Source organism: Castor canadensis, chromosome 13 (genome assembly GCF_047511655.1).
Source record: "Castor canadensis chromosome 13, mCasCan1.hap1v2, whole genome shotgun sequence".
In the NCBI taxonomy this organism is placed as follows: domain Eukaryota; kingdom Metazoa; phylum Chordata; class Mammalia; order Rodentia; family Castoridae; genus Castor; species Castor canadensis.
In genome coordinates, this window is record NC_133398.1 from 39,187,667 (window position 1) to 39,209,666 (window position 22,000).

Below are 22,000 nucleotides of genomic sequence, written 5' to 3' on the forward strand. Positions count from 1 at the left end.
GCAAGTGCTCTACTACTAAGCTTCAACCCTTACATTTATTATTTTTGGTAGTACTGGATGGGGTTTGAACTCAGGATCTCGCACCTTCTAGGTGGATGCTTTACCACTTGAGCCACACCCCTAGCTCTATTACTTTAAATGAAGTCAGACAATTCCAAGTAAAGCACTAAGCGCAGTATCTGGTACAAAGTTGGCATTCTGTGTGGTATTGGTTAGATTGGCAAACTTCAGAGGCAGCATGCAAGTGAATAAGTAAACCTTACCTGGTCTATCCTAATTTCAGATTAATGGCTTGACTGCTTTTTGTTGTTGTTTGTTTTTGAGATAGAGTCTTGCTGTATAGCCCAGGGTATCCTCAAACTCAAGATACTCCTGCCTTGGCCTTCTGGGTGTTTGTATTATAGGTTTGTACCACTTTTTTTTTTTTTTTTTTTTTGCAGTACTGGGGCTTGAACTCAGGGCCTTCACCTTGAGCCACTCCACCACTCCTATTTTTGTGAAAGGTTTTTCGAGATAGGGTCTCTCAAAGTATTTGCCCAGCCTGGCTTTGAACAGTGATCCTCCTAATCTCTACCTCCTGAGTAGCTAGGATTACAGGCGTGAGCCACCAGCACCTGGCATTGTGCCACTATTAACAGTTAATTACTAGTGCTTATTTGGGGGGAGGAGTAGCAAGTGCTACTGAATGTACCAATAAGCTACATCCCATCTTTTTTTATTTTTATTTTTTGGTGGTACTGGGGTTTGAACTCATGCTTGCTGGGCATGTACTTTTACCACTTGAGCTACACCTCCTGTCCTACATCCCCATCTCTTACAAGTGCTTTTTACAATCATTCATACCTAAGTTCCCTGTTGATATTGAGTGAGTAGATTGTACTAAATTGTTTTGTTAAATTCAAACAGATTTAACAAATTCTTTTTGTTAATTTCCTAGTATTAACAGGCAGACATCTCTGCTACTCAGTGCTTGATATATATCAGTCAAGAAAGACTCTGAAGTGTTGGAAAACTGCAGATTTGGGGCTAGGTCATTCCTTTATAAATGAGTGCTCAAGAAAAGGTTTATTCATAAATGGTATCTAATTAATGAAGAAATATTTTAAGAGTAGTCATCTGTGTGGTTCTGCTAATAATGAGAAATGCATAACGCCAAACAAAGTATATTTTTTGAAAATCAGATCAGTAAAAATAAAGTGAGAGCTTTTGAAGGATGGGCAAATCAAATGTTGGGAAAGAAAACTGTACCCTATCCCATGCCTCCTAAGCAGTCTTTGAGCTATTTTCCAAAGAATCAGACTGGAGGAGGGGGAGGATTCCTTTCCTCACAAAGGGTTTTCATTAATAATTTTTCCCTGGCCTATTTGGGGGAAATGGCTCAGGTTGTTTAATTAGGAGAAAAAACTGCCTATTGAGCAGTGGGAAGGATTCCTAGATCTTCAGGGTTCTTTCTTTTTGTTATTTGTGAAATAGGTTCTCAAAATGTTGCTCAGGTTGCCCTTAAATTCCTAGGTTCTCTTCTGGTGTAGATTCCTGAGTAGCTGGACTGCAGGCATGTATGTACCACAATGTCCAGCTGATCTTCAGATTTTCATACTCCTTTTGTAAAAGTACTTTGAGAATTTTTTCAAAAAGACAGTATTAGGGGATTAGAGAAATTGTTCATGTTAGTCTGAGGGTATAAGTCAGTGGTAGAACACTTGCTTAGCCAGCATGAGGCCCTAGTTGAGACCCAGCACTACAAAAAAGATTGCTCATGTTCATTTATCTACTAATCCCATACTAGGAAGTATTTTCTGAGGAAGTTACCTTATATTGTGAACAAAAGGGCTTTATTTGGTAAGATGTTAATTGCTTACTTCTAAATATTGGGTGGTAGCAATGTTCTGAGATGACTCATCAAGTTGCCTGCTGAAAGTCAATGCTTTTTTGTGGTTTTTTTTTTTCTCTTGGGCTTTGAACCTGGGGTTTGAGCTCATGGCCTTGTGCTTGTGGCAGGTGCTCTGCTGTTTGAACTGTGCAATAGCCCTGACAGAAGGTGCTTTTGAATTTGTATAAACCTGAGTTGCAGTTGTTTGGATCTTTGATCCTTCACTATACTAACTATATAATATAGCTGTCTTCCCTCCCCCCGTTCTGTGCACAGTGTTCCCTCTCCCCCCCCTCACCTGTTTGAAGTCAGGACCTTGTGCTTGCTAGGCAAGTGTTCTACCACTTGAGCCACACCTCCAGTTTGTTTTTGTTTGTTTGTTTTGTTTTCCTTTTGAGACATTGTCTTACCATATAGCCCAGGTTGGTTTTGAAATCCATCTTCCTGTCTCAGCCTCCTAAATGCTTAGATTATAGGAATTACAAGTATGCACTGCTACCATAATGGCTTCTTTTTTTTTCCTTTTTGGGGGTACTGGGGTTGGAACTCAGGGCCTTACACTTGCTAGAAAGATCCTCTACCATTTGAACCAGACACCAGTTCTTAAGGTGGCTTTTGATTCTCTTTTGAATCTCAGTCTTTTAAATAACAGTTTTTAAGACTCTTAAAGATTTGTGAGTTAGTACAAATAGTCACTGAAAACCCTTTTTTCTAGATCTCCTGAATGTTAATATTTCTACTGCATTTTAACCTTTTCTCCATTATTTCCAGTTTTCCTAAATCTTTTTTTAGCAGTTTTGGGGATGAACTCAGCTTTGTGAATACTTTACCACTGACCTACACTCCTCTGAACATTTTGAGAATAAGTTGCAGACAAGATGCTTTTTATAATTTTTTGTTGTTTTTTGCTTGAACTCAGGCCCTTGTGCTTGCTAGGCAGGTGATTTACCACTTGAGCCACTCCACCAGCCCAAGTCCTTGATCTTGCATTGTATTTAGGTGTCAGTTCTTCAAGTGTCTCTATATCCTCTTCACTGTCTGCTGCACTCTCTTTCTCTCCCTCTCTCTGTGCTTAAGCACATGCTCTACCACTGAGTTACACCTGCAGCCTCTTCAATCTCTTTGTTTTTTGGTACTAGGTGTTAAACTCAGGGCCTTGAGCATGGGAGGCAGGCACTTTACTACTTGAGCCATGTCCTGTTTTCTTTCTAGTTACTTTCCAAATAGGGTCTCATGTTTTTGGCCTGCCCAGCTTGTACCTAGATCCTCATATTTACACTTCCCATGTAGCTGGAATGGAGTTGGGATGACAAATCCACACTACCATACAAGCTTTTCATTGGTTGAGGTGTGGGGTCTTACAAACTTTTTTCCTGAACTAGCCTCCAAACTGGATCTTCCTGATCTCTGCTTTCCAGATAGCTAGGATTACAGATGTAAACCACTGAGCTCAACCTTTCATTAATTTTTTCCCTAGGGCTTCAACTCAGGGCACACCTTGAGCCACTCCACCAGCGGCTCACCCCCTCCTTTTTCTTTTATTTTGGTGATAGGTTTTTTCAAGGTAGGGTCTTGAGAACTATTTGCCTGGGATGGCTTTGAACAGAGATCCTCCTGATTTCTGCCCCCTGAGTAGCTAGGAATACAGGTGTGAGCCACTGGCACCCAGCAAGCTTTGCCTTTTATATTGTTTTTTGAGACAGGGTCTCACTATGTAGCCAGGGTGGTCTCAAAGTCTTTGTTGTCATCTTTGTTGGGTTTTTTGGCGGTACTGGGGGTTGAGGTCAGGACTGTACCACTTGAGCCACTCTGCCAGCCTATGGCTTAGAATTCTTGATCCTCCTACCTCAGTCTTTTGAGTGCTAGGATTATAAGCATGTATCACCATTTTAGTCTCTCTTAAGGTGGAAATGTTCCTCAATTTCATGACCCTGATGTATTGAAGAATATGGATCATTTACTTTGTAAACTGTCTTGCAATTTGGATTTGTCTGATATTTCCTCATGAATTGGATTATGCATTTTTGTTAGAAGTACCATAGACGTGATTTTATTTATTTATTTATTTATTTATTTATTTATTTATTGGCCAGTACTGGGGTTTGAACTCAGGGCCTCATGCTTGCTAGGCAGGCACTCTACACTTGTACCACTCTGCCAACCCTTTTTTGTGATGGATATATTTGAGATAGGGTCTCAGGAACTAGTTGCCTAGGCTGGCCTCAGACCCTGATCCTCCTGATCTCTGCCTCCTGAGTAACTAGGATTACAGGTATGAGCCACCAGTGCCCTGCTGTTTGTTTTTTGAGACAGGGGTTCATGTTGTACCTCAGACTGGCTTCAAATTTGCTATGTAGCCTAGGTTGGCCTTGAACTGGAGATCCTCTTGCCTCTGCCTCCCTAATGCTGGGATTATAGAGATGACCACCATGTCTGGCCTAATGTAGAAAGTTTTAGGCAATCCTGGACTACAGAGTGAGCCCGTTTCAAGAAAGAAAAAAAGAAAAAAAAGTTCTGCAAAATGTCATGGAAAATGCATGGTTTATCTTTAACTGAGAAAACATTTAAAAATTATTGCAAAACTGTTGAACATTAAGAAAAATGCTAAACCATGTTAATAATGTTTATTGTTGATGATAAGCATAATGATGGTTAAAAATAACAAACACCATTCCATTATATTTTCCAAATTTTCTGCATGACAGATTCAATTATAAAAACAGAAGGGTGGGGCACCAGTGGTTCATGCCTGTAATCCTAGTTACCTGGGAGGATCAAGGTTCAAGTCCACTTTGGGCAAGTAGTTCATGAGACACCCCCCCCCATCTCAAAAATACCCAAGGTAAGGGCTGGTGGAGTGGCTCAGGTGCTAAGAGTACCAGCCAGGCAACTGTAGCAAGTTTGAGGGCCTGAATTCAAGTTCCCGTTGCTGCTAAAAACAAAACTACTCAGCACAAAAAGAGGCTTGCAAAGTGGCTAAATGGTAGAGAGCTTGCCTAGCAAGTGTGAGTCCCTGAGTTCAAATCCCAGAACCACTAAAAAGAAATCTTAAAAACAAAACAAAACAAAAAAAAAATTAGATTACTAGAAAAGCTGACAGCACATTTTCATTGTGAAAGCAACTTAGCCATGTGAATGGCTGAGAGATCCAGAGAAAGGCAATTGAGAAATGCTGTTTTTTTTTTGGCTTGGTGAATGTCACTTATGGGGAGGGTACATTAATCTTGTTTAACTTGGAATTACCAGTTGATCCTGCTTTTTCCTCTTTTTTCCCCAAGCTGTACAGACCTCTTGACACTTCTAGAGCTCAGCCTGGTAACTTCCCTATTATACTCTTAATTTATGTTTGGTGCTTTGTATATGAGTATTTGTTGAATTGCTTATTGAATAATTTTCTTCTTGACTAAAAGGTACTTAGGATATTTTACAAAGGTAAAAAATATTAACATTCTGATTAAAAAGTTTATATTAACATGCTGCTAGTTTTGCCTTACTGTGCCTTGATAGGAATGGTATCACTGAAGAGAAATAAAAGAATATTTGAGTCATTTTTCTTAATCAGAAAGAGCTAAATATATATATTTTTCTTAATCAGAAAGAGCTAAATCTTTGACTGAATCAGTAATTGGCATGTACATGAACAAGGCAACAAATAGTTGCCTAGAAATGTGTGGGTGAAACAGGATCAAAATGAAAACAGCTCAGTAGTAGAGCTAGTGCTTAGTTAGAATGCATGATAGTAATTAGTAATTTTTCAGCTTAAAATCTTTAGGTTGTTAATTCAAATGCTTTTTTGTTATTTTATAGAATATTTCAATAGGGTCAGAGAAGGTTTTTGTTTGTTTTTATAAGTTGTGTACATTTTCAAAGCATGGACAATTTTCAGGTTTAAATATCTTTGCTTTGGGTTGGGAGGTGTAGTTTGGGACTAGGACACTTGCCTAGCATATATGCAAGGACCTGGGTTCCATCTGTTGCACCACACAACAAAGTATGAATACTTTTAGAGCCAATATTGGTTTTTCCCCCAAACCCCAGTACTTTTGCACATCTTTTGTTGGAAATAAGGTCTGTCTTGTACTCTGACATTACTACATGAAGTGTCTTTGACTGAAGTGTCTTGAAACAGGAACATTCTTGTAACAGTAGTTATGCAGTGAATGAGTGATTGAATGATTGTCCACAGTTGATTTCATTTTCTGAGATTTTATTCTTTTTTCATCTCCTTTTTTCATATTGGGGCTTGGATTTATGACCTTACACTTGTAAGGTAGGCATTGTAGCACTTGAGCCAAACCCCAACCCCCTTTTTCTCTCTCTCTTTTTTTAATCATTGAGTCTTTTTGTGAGGTGGTGGGTAGTGCCGGGATTTGAACTCAGAGCCTCATGCTTGCGAGGCAGGTGCTCTACCACTTGAGCCACAGCCCAGTCCATTGTTGCTTTTTTAGACATGGTCTTACTTTGTAGCTCTGGCTGGCTTCATCTCTCTGTTTTATTTCCTGTTTAATATTTGCCTGCTCCCTGCCCCATTTTCTTTTGACCTTCCTTCAGGGCTTTTCTCATGCCTCCTACCCCTCAACATTTTATTATGAAAATGATTAAACTTTAAGAAAAGTTGAAGCTGGGCATGGTGGTGCACAATTATAATCTCAGAACTCAGGAGGCTGAGGCAGGAGAATCATAAATTCAAGGTCAATCTGGGCTATATAGTAACACCCTGTCTTTTTTTTTTTTCTCTCTGTGACACCCTATCTCAAAAAAAAAAAAAGAAAAGTTAGTTGAAAGAGTTATATATTGAACACGCATATACTCACAATCACCTTTTTGCTATATTTCCTTTATCACTTTTGTTTAGCCAACCATCATTTAATTTTATTAATCTTAATATTTTTAATCTTTAAAAATTTTTTTTAATTATTCGTTTATTCACATGTGTGTACATTGTTACATTGTTTGGGTCATTTCTCCCCCCTGCCCCTGCCCCCATCCTTTCCCCTCCTTGCTTCCAGGCAGAACCTGTTCTGCCCTTATCTCTAATTTTGTTGGAGACATAGGCATAATTAAGAAAGACAAAGTGTTTTTGCTAGTTGAGTTAAGGATAGCTACACAGAGAGATTTCCTAGCATTGCTTCCATGTACTAATGTGTTACAACCCAAGTTGATTCATCTTTAACTGATCTTTACACTGGTTCCTGATCCCCTTCTCCTGTAGACTCTGTCGCTTTAAGGATTCTGTATTAGTTCCTCTGGAGTGGGGACATCAAACACTTTCATGTTTTGGGTTTTTGTAGCTATCCCCATACTTCCTGTATGTGCTCTCCCCTTGTCATGTGACCCAAGTCCAACAACATTGCTGTATTTGCCCTAGATCTAAAGTCCGCATATGAGGTAGAACATACAATTTTTTGGTCTTCTCAGCCCTGCTATCCTCGCTCAGTATGATGTTTTCCAGTTCCATTCATTTACTTTTGAATGATAAGATTTCATTCTTCTTCATGGTTGTATTTTTTATCTTTTTGATTCATTTCAAGATAAATCAAAGATACCAAAATATTTTATTTTTCATATCATTAAGTAGAGCATAATACTTGCTTACTTCTTTTTTGTTTGTTTTGGTTTTTTGGTGCTAGGGATTGAACCTAGGAGCTTGCATGTGCTAGGCAGTTTTTCTACCACTGTGCTACACAGGGACTAGGGTCCCTGTTTCTTTGTACAGACATTCTGCTTTTTTAAAGTTCTTTTGATTTTATGTGCTTGTGACTATTTTCACCTTGTCAATCTCTTGTGCCAAGTCTCATTTCCATCTTTCTTTGTGCCTCTTTTCACTTCATTCTCTAAAAGGCTTTACATGTCACTAATGTGGATTGTGTCTCCCAGTGTCCCAGTCCTTGCACCTATGTAGTCACTTTTCTTAAAGCTCAAGCAATTTGAGTTAAGACTTTTGTTTGGTTTTGAGGTAGGGTCTTACTAACTTTGTCCAGACTGGCCTTGAACTGGAGATCTTTGTTTCTCTACCTCCTGACTAGCTGGAATTGTAGGTATACAATACCATGCCCAGCTCATCCTTTGCTTTTTTCTAAAAGTTTCTGCACCTGTACACCTTCCCATAATCTGGCTATTGCTGATAGTGTATTCACAGAGAAGTGTGTTGGATAAACGGACTAGTCATTTTCCGTCTATTTTCGCATAACAACCATCCACAGAGAAGACTTTTATGACCCCAAAGGTGTGAGGTGCTGGGTGTGTGGTGCTGAGTGCCTATAATCCTTCCACTTGGGAGACTGAGACAGGATGATTGTAAGTTCAAGGCCAGCTTGCATTATATACCCAAACTCAAAAGGGAAGAAAAAGTTATGGGGATTTCTCTGCACCAGCCAGCAAGCAGTTAAGTGTACAGCAGACTCCAGCTGGGTATTCTGTAATCCAGTTCAGTTCTTACACTGTATGCTTGGAGGTACTGTTAGGTCCCACAGTTTGAGGGCTGAGCCCCCAAGTCACCACTCCAACCTATGCCCTTAGATACCAGTTGTAATCCCCAGTTGTTGCACCTGTGCTTCAGTTTCTATATCCTCTTCTGATTAATTTGCTCAAGCGGCTCACAGAATGGAGAAGCAAATGGAAACATTTAGATTTACTGATTTATTATAAAAATATTTTTTATAATAACTTTAATGCCATCTATGAAGGTAATAGATGAAGAGATAAATTAGGACCAAGTTTGCGGGAAGGGCTCAGAACTTCAATGCCCTCTCTTGGCACATCACCCTCCAGTAACCTCCATGTGTTCAGCTGTCTGAACCTTGTCCTTTTTGTTTGGAGGCTTCATTGTATGGGCATGATTGAAGCCTGATTGTTGCGATGTGACAGATTGGGTAGGGAAACTCGGTAGTGCCTGTCTGCTTCAGCTTTCTTTTTTCTCTTTTGGTGATACTGGGGCTTGACAAGGTCCTCATGCTTGTTATGCAATCATTCTACCATTTGAGCTACTCCACCAGCCCTTTTTTCCTGGTTTTTTTTTTCCCCCCAGTACTGGTGTTTGAACTCAGAGTCTATACCTTGAACCTACCCCACCAGGCCTTTTACGTGATAGATTTTTTTGAGATAGGGTCTTGCAAACTCTTTGCTTGGGCTGGTTTGAAACTGATCCTCCTGATCTTTGCTTACGGAGTAGTTAGGATTATAGGCATGAACCGCTGGCACCTGGCTAGTTCTGCATTCTACTTAGCCACTATGCAGCTTTCTTCTCTCCAGGATATGGGGCAAGACCGCTCTGGAATGAGGAGGCTCTTATAACCTACTATCTGTCAAGGGTAGGTACAAGAATTTCTTTATGGCCAATTTCAAGTGAGAAAGCCAGGGCAAGATTAGAGTTTGTATGTCTCACCTTGGGGAAGAGAGATTCTATTTTCTATGGCCTGCCATGAGAGATAGTTATGAACCAGGAATTGTGGACAAAAAATTTTAAAAATACATATAATATCACACAATGTGGTTTTATTACTGTGTTCTCTACATTTATTTATTTATTTATTTTGGGTGGTATTGGGATTTGAACTCAGAGCCTTGCTCTTGGTAAGTAAGCACTTTACTGCTTGAGCCACACCCACAGCCCCATGCATTTATTGTTGACAGCATAATCCATATTCATTAAAAAATTATTAATAAATTAATTGTACAGAGAGGTTTCATTGTGATAGTTACATGCATGCATATAATGTACTTTAATCAAATTCACCGTGTCTATAGTAACCCATATTTTTGATTGGACTTAAATTTGATACTCTTAGGATCTTTCATAAGTAAGCATGTAATGTTTGGTTGCCCTTTTGTAGTCATTGTAGCTGTTAATGTTTGGTGTCTAGTTAAATAAATAATTCATTGGGATTTATTTGCCAAGTGGTGCTAATCTATGTTTTTGGCTTTTTGGTGGGGCAGTACAAGGGATTGAATTCAGAGCCTTGCATGTGCCAGACAAATGTTCTGCCAGTGAGTTACATTCCCTGGAACCCAGTCTGTCATTTTAAAAAACAGCTTTATTTAAGTAAAATTGACACAGAATAAGTTGCTGCATCAAGTGTATGGTTTGCTTTTATTTTTTTTCTTTTGGCAGTACTGGGAATTGAACTCAGGGCCTCATACTTGCTAGGCAATTGCTCTACCACATGAGACATTCCACCAGCTCTTTGTGTTTTTTGGTTTTTTTTTTCCTTCCTTATGGCAGTCTCCACCTGATTTCAAAGTAGAAATATCTTTTTCTCAGCCTGCTCAGTATTGGGATTATATGTGTACACCATCGCACACAGCTCAATTTGATAACTTTTCATATGCCATCACTACAATTAAGTAGTGAACATACACCTATAATGCTCAAAGATTCCTTTTGTCCCTTAGTAATCTCTCCCTATTGTCCTCCCTATCCTCTCTTTCACATTATTTTTTGGCAGTACTAGGATTTGAACTCTGGGCCTCATGCTTGCTATGCAAGAGTTCTACCCCTTGGGCCACTCTACCAGCCCTTTTTGGTTTTGGGTATTTTTTGAGATAGGGTCGTGCTTTTTGCCCAGGCTGGCTTCAAACCTAGATGCTTCTGATCTCTGACTCCCAAGTAGCAACAATTACAGGTATGAGCCACCTGGCCAGATTGGTTTTTTTTTTTTTTTTTTTAACTAGATTAGTTATTTTTATTTATTAGAAGTTTTTATTTCTTAAAATTTTATATAAATGACTCCTTTACTTACCATGAATATTTTGCGATTCTTTGATGTCACTGCATTTATCAATAGTTTACTCTTTATTTTTCCTCATGAGTTATATTTCACTAGAATGGATGTAACACAGTTTTTTTTGTGTGTGGTGTTTGGGTTTGAATTCAGGCCCTTGCTCATTCTACACAAGTCCCATACCACTGAGTTACAGTGCCAGCTGTGGATACTGATTTTTTTTTTACTTCTAGTAAAGGCAGTGCAATAGGTGAAAGATTAACCTTTCAATAAATGATATAGAAATAATTAAATATCCATGTGGATAAAAGAACTTGGTTCTATATGTTAAGCCATGTTAAAAAATAAAAAAGGAACTTAAAGTGGATCATAGTCTTAAAACATCAGAAAAATCTTTGTGACATTGGAGTAGTTAAATTGTTTTTTGTTTTTTAATGACACTCGGTCTTGCTAGGTAGCCCAGGCTGAATTTGTGATCCTCCTGCCTGAACCTCTCAACTGCTAGGATTATAGGTATGTGTCACCAGTGCCAGCTAAAGATTTCTTTCTTCTCTTATTGTTGGTCCTGAGGATTAAACCCTCCAGGGCCTTTAACTTGCTAGGCAAGCACTCTGTTACTTGAGCTATGCCACCAATTGTAAATATTTCCTGACAAACTTTTTTTTTTTGTCTTCCCTATCCTCTCTTTCACTTTTTTTTTTTTTTTTTTTTTTTATATTTTGGCAATACTGGGATTTAAACTCAGGGCCTCACACTTGCTAGGCAGGCATTCTTACTGCTCAAGCCAGTCTACTAGCCCTAAACATTTCTTTTTTTTTTTTTTTTTGGTGGTACCGGGGCTTGAACTCAGGGCCTTCATGTTGAACCACTCTGCCAGCCCTTTTTATGAAGGGTTTTTTGAGAAAGGGTCTCACAAACTAAGCATTTTTTAATAGAACAACAAAAATATTCATAAAAGAAGACATTTTGAGAATGAAAGTAGGCACTGGCTGGTAGAAAGACTTCCAAAGAATTTATCTGATAAAGAACTTATATCCAGGTCTTGGGGATGTATCTCAATAGGCGAGTACTTGCCTAGCATACACAAGACCCTGAGTTGGATCTCCAACACGGCAAAAAATAAAAGCCGACAAACAAAACTCTCTAAAAACTTGTTTCCAGAATATGTGATGAACTCTTGGAATAATAATAAGGATATAAATACTCATTAAATATAAGGACAAAAGAAGGAAAAAAAAGGACAAAATACATGAATTGATACCTCACCAATAAAAGCAAAAGTACGGTAGATAAGTATATGAAAATATCCTCAATTTCATTAATCTTAGATAAATCCATATTAAAATCATGATAATGGCTGGACACTGTGGCTCACAAATGTAGTCCTATCTACTAGGGATCAAAATGTTCACAATTTGAGTCCAGCCCAAGCAAATAGTTTGTGAGACCCTATCTCAAAACTAGCCAACACAAAACAGGGCTAGTGGAGTGGCTCAAGTGTCTCGGCAATCATGATGCTGTGAGTTCAAGGCCCAGAACTGCCAAAAATAAAAAGTTAAAAACTTTCTTAGCTGACACATCATACAAAATCAGACCCCAGGCCATTGTTTTCTAACCTGTAACAATCACTTGTCAACTTTATGATGTTAACATTGACACAATGTTATTAAGTAAATAAAGACTATTTGGGTTTTGTTAAGTTTGTGTATTTTTTTTTTTTCTGTTCCAAAAAATCCAAGTAATGGTCATGTCTTATTTATTTATTTATTTTTCAGTACTGGGGTTTGAACTCAGGGCCTATACCTTGATACATTCCACCAGCCCTTTTTTTTTTTTTATGATTTTTTTCCCCCCCCCAAGGTAGGGTCTCTTGAACTATGTGCCTGGGCTGGCTTCAAGCCTCCATCCTCCTGATCTCTGCTTCCTGAGTAGCTAGGATTACAGATGTGAACCACTGGCACCCAGCTGATTTTTAAAAAAAAATTTTGAATTATCGTACATTAATTAAACTAGGGGAGTTCATTGAGATGCTTCCTCGCATGTGTTGTATACAGTGTTCCTTGAACAAGTTCACCACCTTCATTATATTTTCATTCTCTGTCTTCCTCCTCCCCCTTTTATTCCAAATAGTGTTTGATGGATTTCATTATACTGTCTATTTGAGCCACTCTGTCAGCCCATAAACAGTATTTTTTAAAAACACAGTTAATGCTAAGCTTCATTTATTTTCAGTTGTTAATCTTTTGGAAGATTAATGTATCTTTGGCTAATGCATATCTCTTCAAGTTGACTAACTGAGTTTGGTCCTAGTAATCATTGGTAGTGTTTTTAGAAACTGGTATAACAAAATGGTTCATATTTCATTTCTTGTTTTGTACCTGAAATCAGCCATTGTGCTAAGGAACACAATTTATTTTAGTGGGAAATGGTATTTAATGTCTTTAATCTAGTAACTGAGCCTGTTTATTAATACTAATTAGGTCATTATTATAGGGCTTTTCAAGACACAGGACTGTGAAAATAATTTTAAGGTAAAATACCTCATGAGTTAATGCTGATAGATTTTAATTTCTTTTATGTTAAATCTGTATCATTTTCACACTGAATCCTGGTTTCCTCAGAACCAAGAGATGGTAGAATTAGAATATTCCAAAATTATTCCTTGCTGTATCCCACTTTATGTATGGAACATTCTAAGAATACCAGTGCTAATGCTATCGTTTGCCCCACTCTCACCCCAATTGTTCTCTTTTACCCTGTGCCGTTGTGAGTAATACAGAATTAGTGTAAGCAGCTCCTTATTCATGGCATAGACCTACATAAATCTTGGCTTTTATATACCAAACCCTTTTGCTTTTATTTTCTTTATGAGATACAGTCTTCCTCTGTTTTCTGCCTCCCAAGTAGTAAAGGATATATATATATATATATATATATACACATTTTTTTTTAATGGTCATTGTTGTTTGTTTTTTTGAGACAGGATCTTACTATGTCTTACTATGTAGCCCAAGCTAGCCTGGAGATGATAGTCCTCCTGTCTCATCCTACCAAGTGCTGGGATTATAGGCGTGTGTACTACCATACCAGGCTTGCCTTTATCTTAGACAACCTCAACGCAGGCCATTTTAGTTAATGACTTTTCTTTCTTTCTTTTTTTTTTTTTTAAAGTAATAGGTTTATTAATGGAAGGAGGGATACAGTATTATAGGGGATGATGGCAGGTCATCCTGGAGAGGGGATTGACAAGTATTTTTTCTGTCCCAGCTTTATTGGGGTTAAAGGGAAGTTTTTGTTTTTGTTTTTTTGAGTGGTACTAGGGATTGAACCCAGGGCTTCATGCATGCTAGACAAACACTTAACCACTGAGCTACATCACCAGCCCAATTAATGACCTTTAAAGCATATTTTACTGATGGATGTCGCTCTCAATTCAGTAGTGATAATGTGGAGTCCAAGGCCAGACTAAAGAACAGGCTGCTGGCTGGGCACCAGTGGTTCAACACCTGTAATCCTAGCTACTCAGAGGCAAGGCCCTATCTCGAAAAAACCCATCACAAAAAGGGCTGGTAGAGTGGCTCAAGGTGTATGCCCTGAGTTCAAGAACCCAATACCACAAAAACAAAAAGAACAGGCTGGTGGTCTGTTGCTTTAGGTACAACCTATGGGACCCACATAACTTGGATTAGCTTCTTCTGGAAGTTGTAGAGATTCTCTCTTTTCTACTTAATTTCATTTTAATTTGGTAGTACTGGGGTTTGAACTTAAGACCTTGCATTTTGTAGGCAGGCACCATACCACTGAGTTACCCCTTCCCTCTCCACCCTTACCCCCAAGTAATTTTTCTTTTTTTGCTTTGCTTTAGTTGTTTTTTGGAATGTGGTCTCACATTTTTTGCTTGGGGCTGGCTTCAGACCGAAATCCTACCTATGCCTCCCTCGCAGCTGGGACCACAATTGTGTGCCACTATGACCAACCTGTTTTGTGAGATGGGCTCTCACTAATGTTTTTTTTTTTTCTCCCGAACTCTGTCTCCTCATCAGCTGGGATTATAGGTGCTTACCACCTTGCCAGGCCTCTTTTTAAAATAATGAGCTATGTTAAAATGTTCATTACTTGTTCTCTGTGTGTGTGTGTGTGTGTGTGTGTGTGTGTGTGCATGTATCTAAAATTAAATTTGTTTTTATTTTTTAATGTTTTTCTTTTTTTATGACATTTTATGTAACCCAGGTTGGCCTGTAAGTCACTATGTAGCCCAGGTTAGCTTTCAATTTGTGATTTTCCCAAGTGCTGAGATTACAGATGTGCACCACCATGCCTGATTTACATGTTGTGTATTATACTTTCTCTCATTTGACCATAGGTTTTTTTTTTTTTAAAGGCAGGGTCTTGCTATATAACCTAGGTTTCCTTAGAACTCCTCTTGCTTCAGCCTCTCAAGAGCTGGGATTATAGAACTTGGCTAGTTCTAGTTCTACTGCAGGTATATATTTATTTTGTGGTTATCACTAGCACATAATGTCAGTTTGTCTAGTCATTTTGGTAGTCTCATGCCAGTCTTTTTTTTTTTTTTAATATATTTACTTGAAAATCAAGTTCTGTGAAGGAGCATACCAAATAATCACATATTTCCTATTCAGAGTAGTAAGTCTTTTCTTTCATTCTTTCATATTTTTTTTGTGGCACTGGGGTTTGAACTCAGGGTCTCACTCTTTTTTGGCAGGTGCTCTTCCACTTGAGCAACTCCACCAAACAGATATCAGTGTTCTTGTTGACTCTTCAGGGAAGGGACATAGGAATGCTATTTCCAGAATTCTTTGGTAATAACAATTTGAGATTTTTATACTTGAGGATAAAGCCAGTTTTTTCTTTTTGTAGAAGAGGAAATATGTTTATTGACTTTTGAAGATGTTATATTTACCTGTTGTAGTTTGTCATAGCCCGTTTAAAAAATTATGGCCTGCTGCTAGGTATATTCCTTTTATTCCTTCTTCTTGCCTAATTGCTCTGGCTAGGAATTCCAGTACTATGTTGAATAGGAGTGGAGATATAGTGGGCATCCTTGTCTCATTCCTGATTTTAGAGGGAATGGTTTCAGTTTTTCACCGTTAAGTATGATGCTGGCTGTAGGTTTGTGATATATAGCTTTTATAATGTTGAGATACTTTCCTTCTATTCCTAGTTTTCTTAGAGCTTTTATCATGAAATGGTGTTGGATCTTATCAAAGACTTTTTTCTGCATCTATTGAGATGATCAAGTGGTTTTTGTCTTTGTTTCTATTAATGTGGTTTATTATGTTTATTGATTTTTGTATGTTGAACCACCCTTGCATTCCTGAGATGAGGCCTACTTGGTGTGGTGAATGATCTTTTTGATGTGTTGTTGAATTCGGTTTGCCATTATTTTATTGAGGATTTTTGCATCAGTGTTCATTAAGGAGATTGGCCTATAGTTCTCCTTTTTTGGAGGTGTCTTTGCCTGGTTTAGGGTAATGTGTTAGGTAGTTTCCTTCCCTTTCTATTTTGTGGAACAGTTTAAGGAGGGTTGGTATCAGTTCTTCCTTAAAGTTCTGATAGAATTCAGCAGAGAATCCATAAGGTCCTGGACTTTTCTTTTTGGGGAGACTCTTGATTGCTGTTTCAATTTCATTTTGTGTTATAAATCTATTCAGGTGATTAAAGTCCTCTTGGTTCAGTTTTGGATGATCATAAGTATCTAGAAATCTGACCATTTCTTTAAGATTCTCGAATTTATTGGAATACAGGTTCTCAATGTAGTCTCTGATGATTTCCTGGACTTCTGTGGTGTTTGTTGTTATCTCCCCTTTTGCATTCCTGATTTTACTAATTGGGTTTTTTTCTCTCCTCATTTTAGTGAGGTTTGCTGGAGGGTCTATCGATCTTGTTTATTTTTTTCAAAGAACCAGCTTTTTGTTTCATTAATTCTTTGTATGGTTTTTTGATTTCTATTTCATTGATTTCAGCTCTTATTTTTATTATTTCTCTCCTATTTTTTTGGGATTTGCTTGTTCTTGTTTTTCTAGGAGTTTGAGATGTATCATTAGGTCATTGATTTGAGATCTTTCAGTCTTTTTTAATATATGCACTCATGGCTATAAACTTTCCTCTCAGGTCTGCCTTTGCTGTGTCCCATATGTTCTGGTAGGTTGTGTTTTCATTTTCATTGACTTCCAGGAGCTTTCTGATTTCCTCTTTTATTTCATCAAGGACCCATTGTTCATTAAGCAATGAGTTATTCAGTTTCCAGCTGTTTGCATGTTTTTTGTCTTTACTTTTGTTGTTGAGTTCTAGTTTTATTGCATTGTGATCAGATGGAATGCATGGTATAATTTCTATTTTCTTATATTTGCTGAAGCTTGCTTTGTGCCCTAGGATATGATCTATTTTGGAGAAGGTTCCATGGGCTGCTGAGAAGAAGGTATATTGTGTAGAACTTGGATGAAATGTTCTGTAGACATCAACTAGGTCCATTTGATCTATGGTGTATTTTAAATCTAGGATTTCTTTATTGATTTTTTGTTTGGATGACCTATCTTGATGATAATGGGGTGTTAAAGTCTCCCACCACCACTGTGTTGGAGGTAATACATGCTTTTAGGTCCTTCAGGGTATGTTTGGTGAAATTGGGTGCGTTGACATTGGGTGCATATAGGTTGATAATTATTATTTCCTTTTGGTCTGTTTCCCCTTCTATTAGTATGGAATGTCCTTTTTTATCTCGTTTGGTTAATGTAGGTTTGAAGTCTATTTTGTCAGAGATAAGTATTCTATTCCTGCCTGTTTTCAGGGTCCATTGGCTTGGTAAATCTTCTTCCAGCCTTTCATCCTAAGCCTATGCTTATTTCTATTGGTGAGATGGGTCTCCTGTAAGCAACAAATTGTTGGATCTTCCTTTTTATCCAGTTCATCAAACAGTGCCTTTTGATGGGGGAATTAATTAAGTGTTAGTACTGATAGGTATGTGGTGATTCCTGTCATTTAGTTGTCTTAGTTTTTTGAAGGTTTAATTATGTTTACCTAAATTGATATTACTCTCTACTTTCTTGCTTTTTCTTTTCCTGTAGTTTGGTGCTGCGTGCCCTGACATGGTTATGTTGGGTTTCACTTTCTGTGTGCAGAATCCCTTGAACAATCTTTTGTAGTGGTGGTTTTGTGGTCACATACTGTTTTAGTTTTCGCTTATCATGGAAGACTGTTATTGCTCCATCTATTTTGAATGATAGTTTTGCTGGGTAGAGTATCCTAGGGTTGAAGTTATTTTCATTCAGTGCCCGGAAGACCTCATCCCAAGCTGTTCTTGCTTTTAATGTTTCTGTTGAGAAGTCTGCTGTGATTTTGATAGGTTTACCTTTGTATGTTATTTGGTTTTTTTCTCTTACAGCCTTCAGTATTCTTTCTCAAGTCTCTGTACTTGTGCACCTGTATGGGCATAGATTTCTCTATATTTGGGAAATTTTCTGTTATTATTTTGTTGAATATATTACGCATTCCCTTTGCTTGCACCTCTTCTCCTTCTTCAATGCCCATGATTCTCAGGTTTGGTCTTTTGATGGAGTCAGTGAGTTTTTGCATTTTCTTTTCACAGGTCTTGAGTTGTTTAACTAATAGTTCTTCAGTTTTTCCTTTAATTACCATTTCATCTTCAAGTTCTGAGATTCTGTCTTCTGTTTGTTCTATTCTGCTGGATTGGCCTTCCGTTTTGTTTTGCAGTTCTGTTTCATTCTTTTTTCTGAGGTTTTCCATATTTTGGGTGGTTTCCTCTTTAATGTTGTCTATTTTTGTCCTGAGTTCATTTATCCATTTATTCATTGTGTTCTCTGTTTCACTTTGGTGTTTATACAGTGCTTCTATGGTTTCTTTTATTTCTTCTTGTGCTTTTTGAAATTATTTTTGTTGTCTTGGAATTTCTTGAGTGTCTCCTGTACATTTTGGTTGACCCTATCCAGTATCATCTCTAAAAATTCTCATTGATTACCTGTAGTATTTCTTTTTTCAGGTTGTTCTTGTGGGCTTCATTGGGTCTTTGGCATAGTTTATCTTCATTTTGTTGGCATCTGGATCTGAGTATCTGTTTTCTTCATTTCCCTCTGGTTCCTGTACTAATTTATTGCTGGGGGGAAACTGGTTTTCTTCTTTTTTCTGTCTTCCCATCATTGCCCTTGCTATTGTTACTGTCCCTGTACTGTGTGCAATTAAGTATTTTCTAGCTTGTAATAATAACAATGGTGATATCTAGAATGGAAGGGTGAGAGGAGATGGAAAGCAAAGAAGGTAAAGAAAAAGGGAAAAACAAGTAAACAAAACAAACAACAACAACAAAAAAAACAGTGTCAAAGAAATAAACGGGAAGAGATAGTGTACTAATCAACAGTAAGCTAAACAGGCTTTAGAGAGACAGGGAGAGGATTAAAAAAAAAATCTTCAAGTTCAAATGCAATAAGGTTTCAGTCTTAATAATTTTGGTGTTAGTCCTCACCCTCCAATTCTGCAGATGGTGTCTCAGAAGTAGTTTTGTCATTGTCTCATCAAAGGGGAACCACCCCCCCAAAAAAAACCCAACCAAACAAAAAGAAAACACAACAAAATATCCCAAGTTCAAATGCTGTAAAGTTTCAGTAAGTCTTTCAGCATGAGTTTGTAGTTTAGTCATCTCATCAAAGGAAGAGAAAAGGAAAAAAGAAAAAAAAAAAAAAGAGTCAGGAGACGACATTTCTGTGAATGTCTATCTGAGGCTGCGGCTCACCTGCCTGCTGCGGTCAGCCAGCTGTTGCTGGAGGCTTTGTTGATTGCAGATCTCAGGAGTGAGCTTAACACTCACCTAGCCCCCCAGGCTTTGTTTATTTACAGTTCTCCTGGGCAAGATGACCACTGTTACAAGTTTTCCCCTCTCCAAGCACACTGATGGAGGTGCTGCTACACACATGCCTTCTCTGGCAGGCTTGTTTATTTACAGTTCCATGAGGGATTGCCCCTCCTCCCCCTTCGGTGTTCAGGGCCCCCGCCCTCTTTGCTACATGTCTTTTTTTGCTACATGTCTTTGCTACATATCTTTTTTTTGTTGTTGTTTATTATTCAGTTTTTTTTTTCCTCTTTTTTCCCTGGGTGGGGGTCGGTTTGTCCAGGGGGCCATTGCTGATGTGGCCCAGGGTTGTCTGTGGGAGTACCACATGCTGCTTAGCTCACCTGGTGGTCTGCGTCTCTCCAGCTGGTAGGAGCTGGCATCTGGCAACCCAGGAGCCTTCCTGGTTTCTCCATTTAACGTGGAGTGGGGATGCTGTGCGTGGGCTGGGGGTGTGCAAGAGTCAGAGTTTTGCCTCTTCTTGGTGGTTTTTCCTGTAAGGTGTATCTCCAGCATCTCTCCAAGATTTTACTTTAGGAAGCATGGTTTCTGCTTCCTCCCTCTAGTCGCCATCTTGGAATCTCGAATTTCAATCTTTCTAAATTTTTATTTGGTGGTAATGTGGTTTGAATGCTGCTATGCAGGCATTGAGCCATGCCCCCAGCTCTTTTTGACTATTTTAGGACAGGTTCTCAAGGTTATGCTGGGACTGGCTTGGATTGCTCTTTTTTTTGGGGGGGGGGTGTGACTAGGATTTGAACTCATGGTCTCATGTTTGTAAAGCAGGCACTCTTCTGCTTGAGCCAGCCTGTTTTGGTTTGGTTATTTTTTGGAGATGGAGTTTCTTGAACTATTTGCCTGCTTGCCTTGAGGCGTGAGCCTCTAGTGCCCAGCCATGAACTGGTATTTTATTTATGCTTCCCAGGTAGCTGGAAATCAGGCATGTCCCACCAGGTCCAGCTATTGGTTGAGTTGGGATCTTGCTACTCTTTGCCTCCTGAGTAGCTAGAATTATATGTGAGATTAGCCTTGCTCAAGCACCAGTCCATGATATCTAAATAGGGCCTGTAAACTATAATTATAGTTAGTACATATGATGATGCCATAATCCTCCAGAATTTCCCTTCCAAAGTAGCTGGGATTATAGGTATGTGGCATCATGCCTTGCCTGAATTTTAGTTAATTTGTAACTGGTTTTTGTACTTCTCTTTTTCAGAGAATTGTATTATCCTATAGCTCAAGGTTAGCTTGTATTTTCCTGTCATCCATATTTGATTCCTTGTTTATTTTTCTTACATTCCTTTTTCATTTTTCTTTTTTGGCCATGGTAGGGTATGAAGTTGGGGCATACACTGGGAGCCACTCCGCCAGCCTTTTTTTGTGGTGGGTGTTTTTGATATAGGTCTTGCTAATTATTTGCTGGGGCTGGTTTGAACCTCAGGCCTCCTGAGTAGCTAAGATTACAGTCATGAGCCACGAGTGCCTGGCTGATCTTTCTTTTTTATTTTACCTCTTGTTAATTTCATTTTTTACCTAACGGTTACTCCAGTAGCTGGGTACAGTATTGTGCTTCTGTAGTCGAAGCTACTGAAGAAGTTGAGGTGGGAGGATTGCTTAAGGCCAGCGGTTTGAGATCATCCTGGGAAAATATTTACATTATTTTTCTAGCAGATGTCTTTTGATTCCTTGATTAGTGTCTTCATTTTCTTGATGCTTAGTGTTTTTTAGCTCAATTTGAAACAGAAGGTGGCAGTGTATCTTGTTCTTCACCATGTTTCTCTTGTGCTTTCATTGGGAATGGGGCATTATCCTAGCCTTTGCTCCTTTTGCTGTATGTTAACTTTGTATGGGATTTGATCTTTTTTCTTTCTGCCCATTTTTATGTGAGATGAGTATTTATAGGCCTATACTAGACAATGTTGTTCAAGGTTTTTTCTTTTTTCCTTCAAGTTGTTCAAGTTGGCTTCAGAGAGTTCCCTCATTTCTTGTTTTTTTTTTTTTTTTTTTTAACCCAGCAATGGGGTTTGAACTTAGAGCCTTGTGCTTACTAGGCAGGTGCTGTAGCACTTGAGCCACACCCCCAGCTCCCTTCATGCCTTTATGTTGGCTTGCTTTTTGTGATTTCCTGGCTCTTTTCTGTTTTTTATCTTTCCTGTATATTTTGCTCAATTTTGATTCTGTTCTCATCATGGGAACTCTGGCTGGTTAGTTTGAAGGGATTAGGGTAGTAGGCTGTCATTCATTCTTTAAATCTTTGCGCAGTCATTACCACTAGCTTGCTATTGAGGTGGTTGTAACTGTAGAGTTCCAGCAGTTAACCTAAAATTGGCCCTTCTTTGCAAGGACTATTTCTTGGCTCCTTGGGATTTTCCTGATCTTTGACAAGTCAGATAGACTGGTGTTTGTTTTGTTCGCTTGGTGCAAATTGAAACCATGTGGATCTTGTATTTTTTTTTGTAGTTATCTTTTCACACATTTATACTTTTGAGGTTTTTATAAGAGCTCTCTTGCCATGATCTTGTGTTGTTGTCCATGGGTGTTTGGTTTTGG

The 22,000-nt window shown here is 38.4% G+C and overlaps 1 protein-coding gene across 7 annotated transcripts in view; it reads left to right on the forward strand.

The window, feature by feature from the left end:
* The window catches only part of Ubap2 (ubiquitin associated protein 2), a 99,557-nt gene that overhangs the window by 23,474 nt on the left and 54,083 nt on the right, over window positions 1–22,000 (forward strand). For 4 of the 7 annotated variants that reach the window (XM_020163842.2, XM_020163846.2, XM_020163843.2 and 1 more), the window contains exon 3: window positions 5,149–5,185. The exons of the other annotated variants lie outside the window; for them this stretch is intronic. In XM_020163842.2, coding sequence (XP_020019431.2) covers window positions 5,149–5,185 — 37 coding nt within the window. The remainder of the gene's footprint in view (window positions 1–5,148; window positions 5,186–22,000) is intronic. 7 annotated transcript variants of the gene reach the window in all.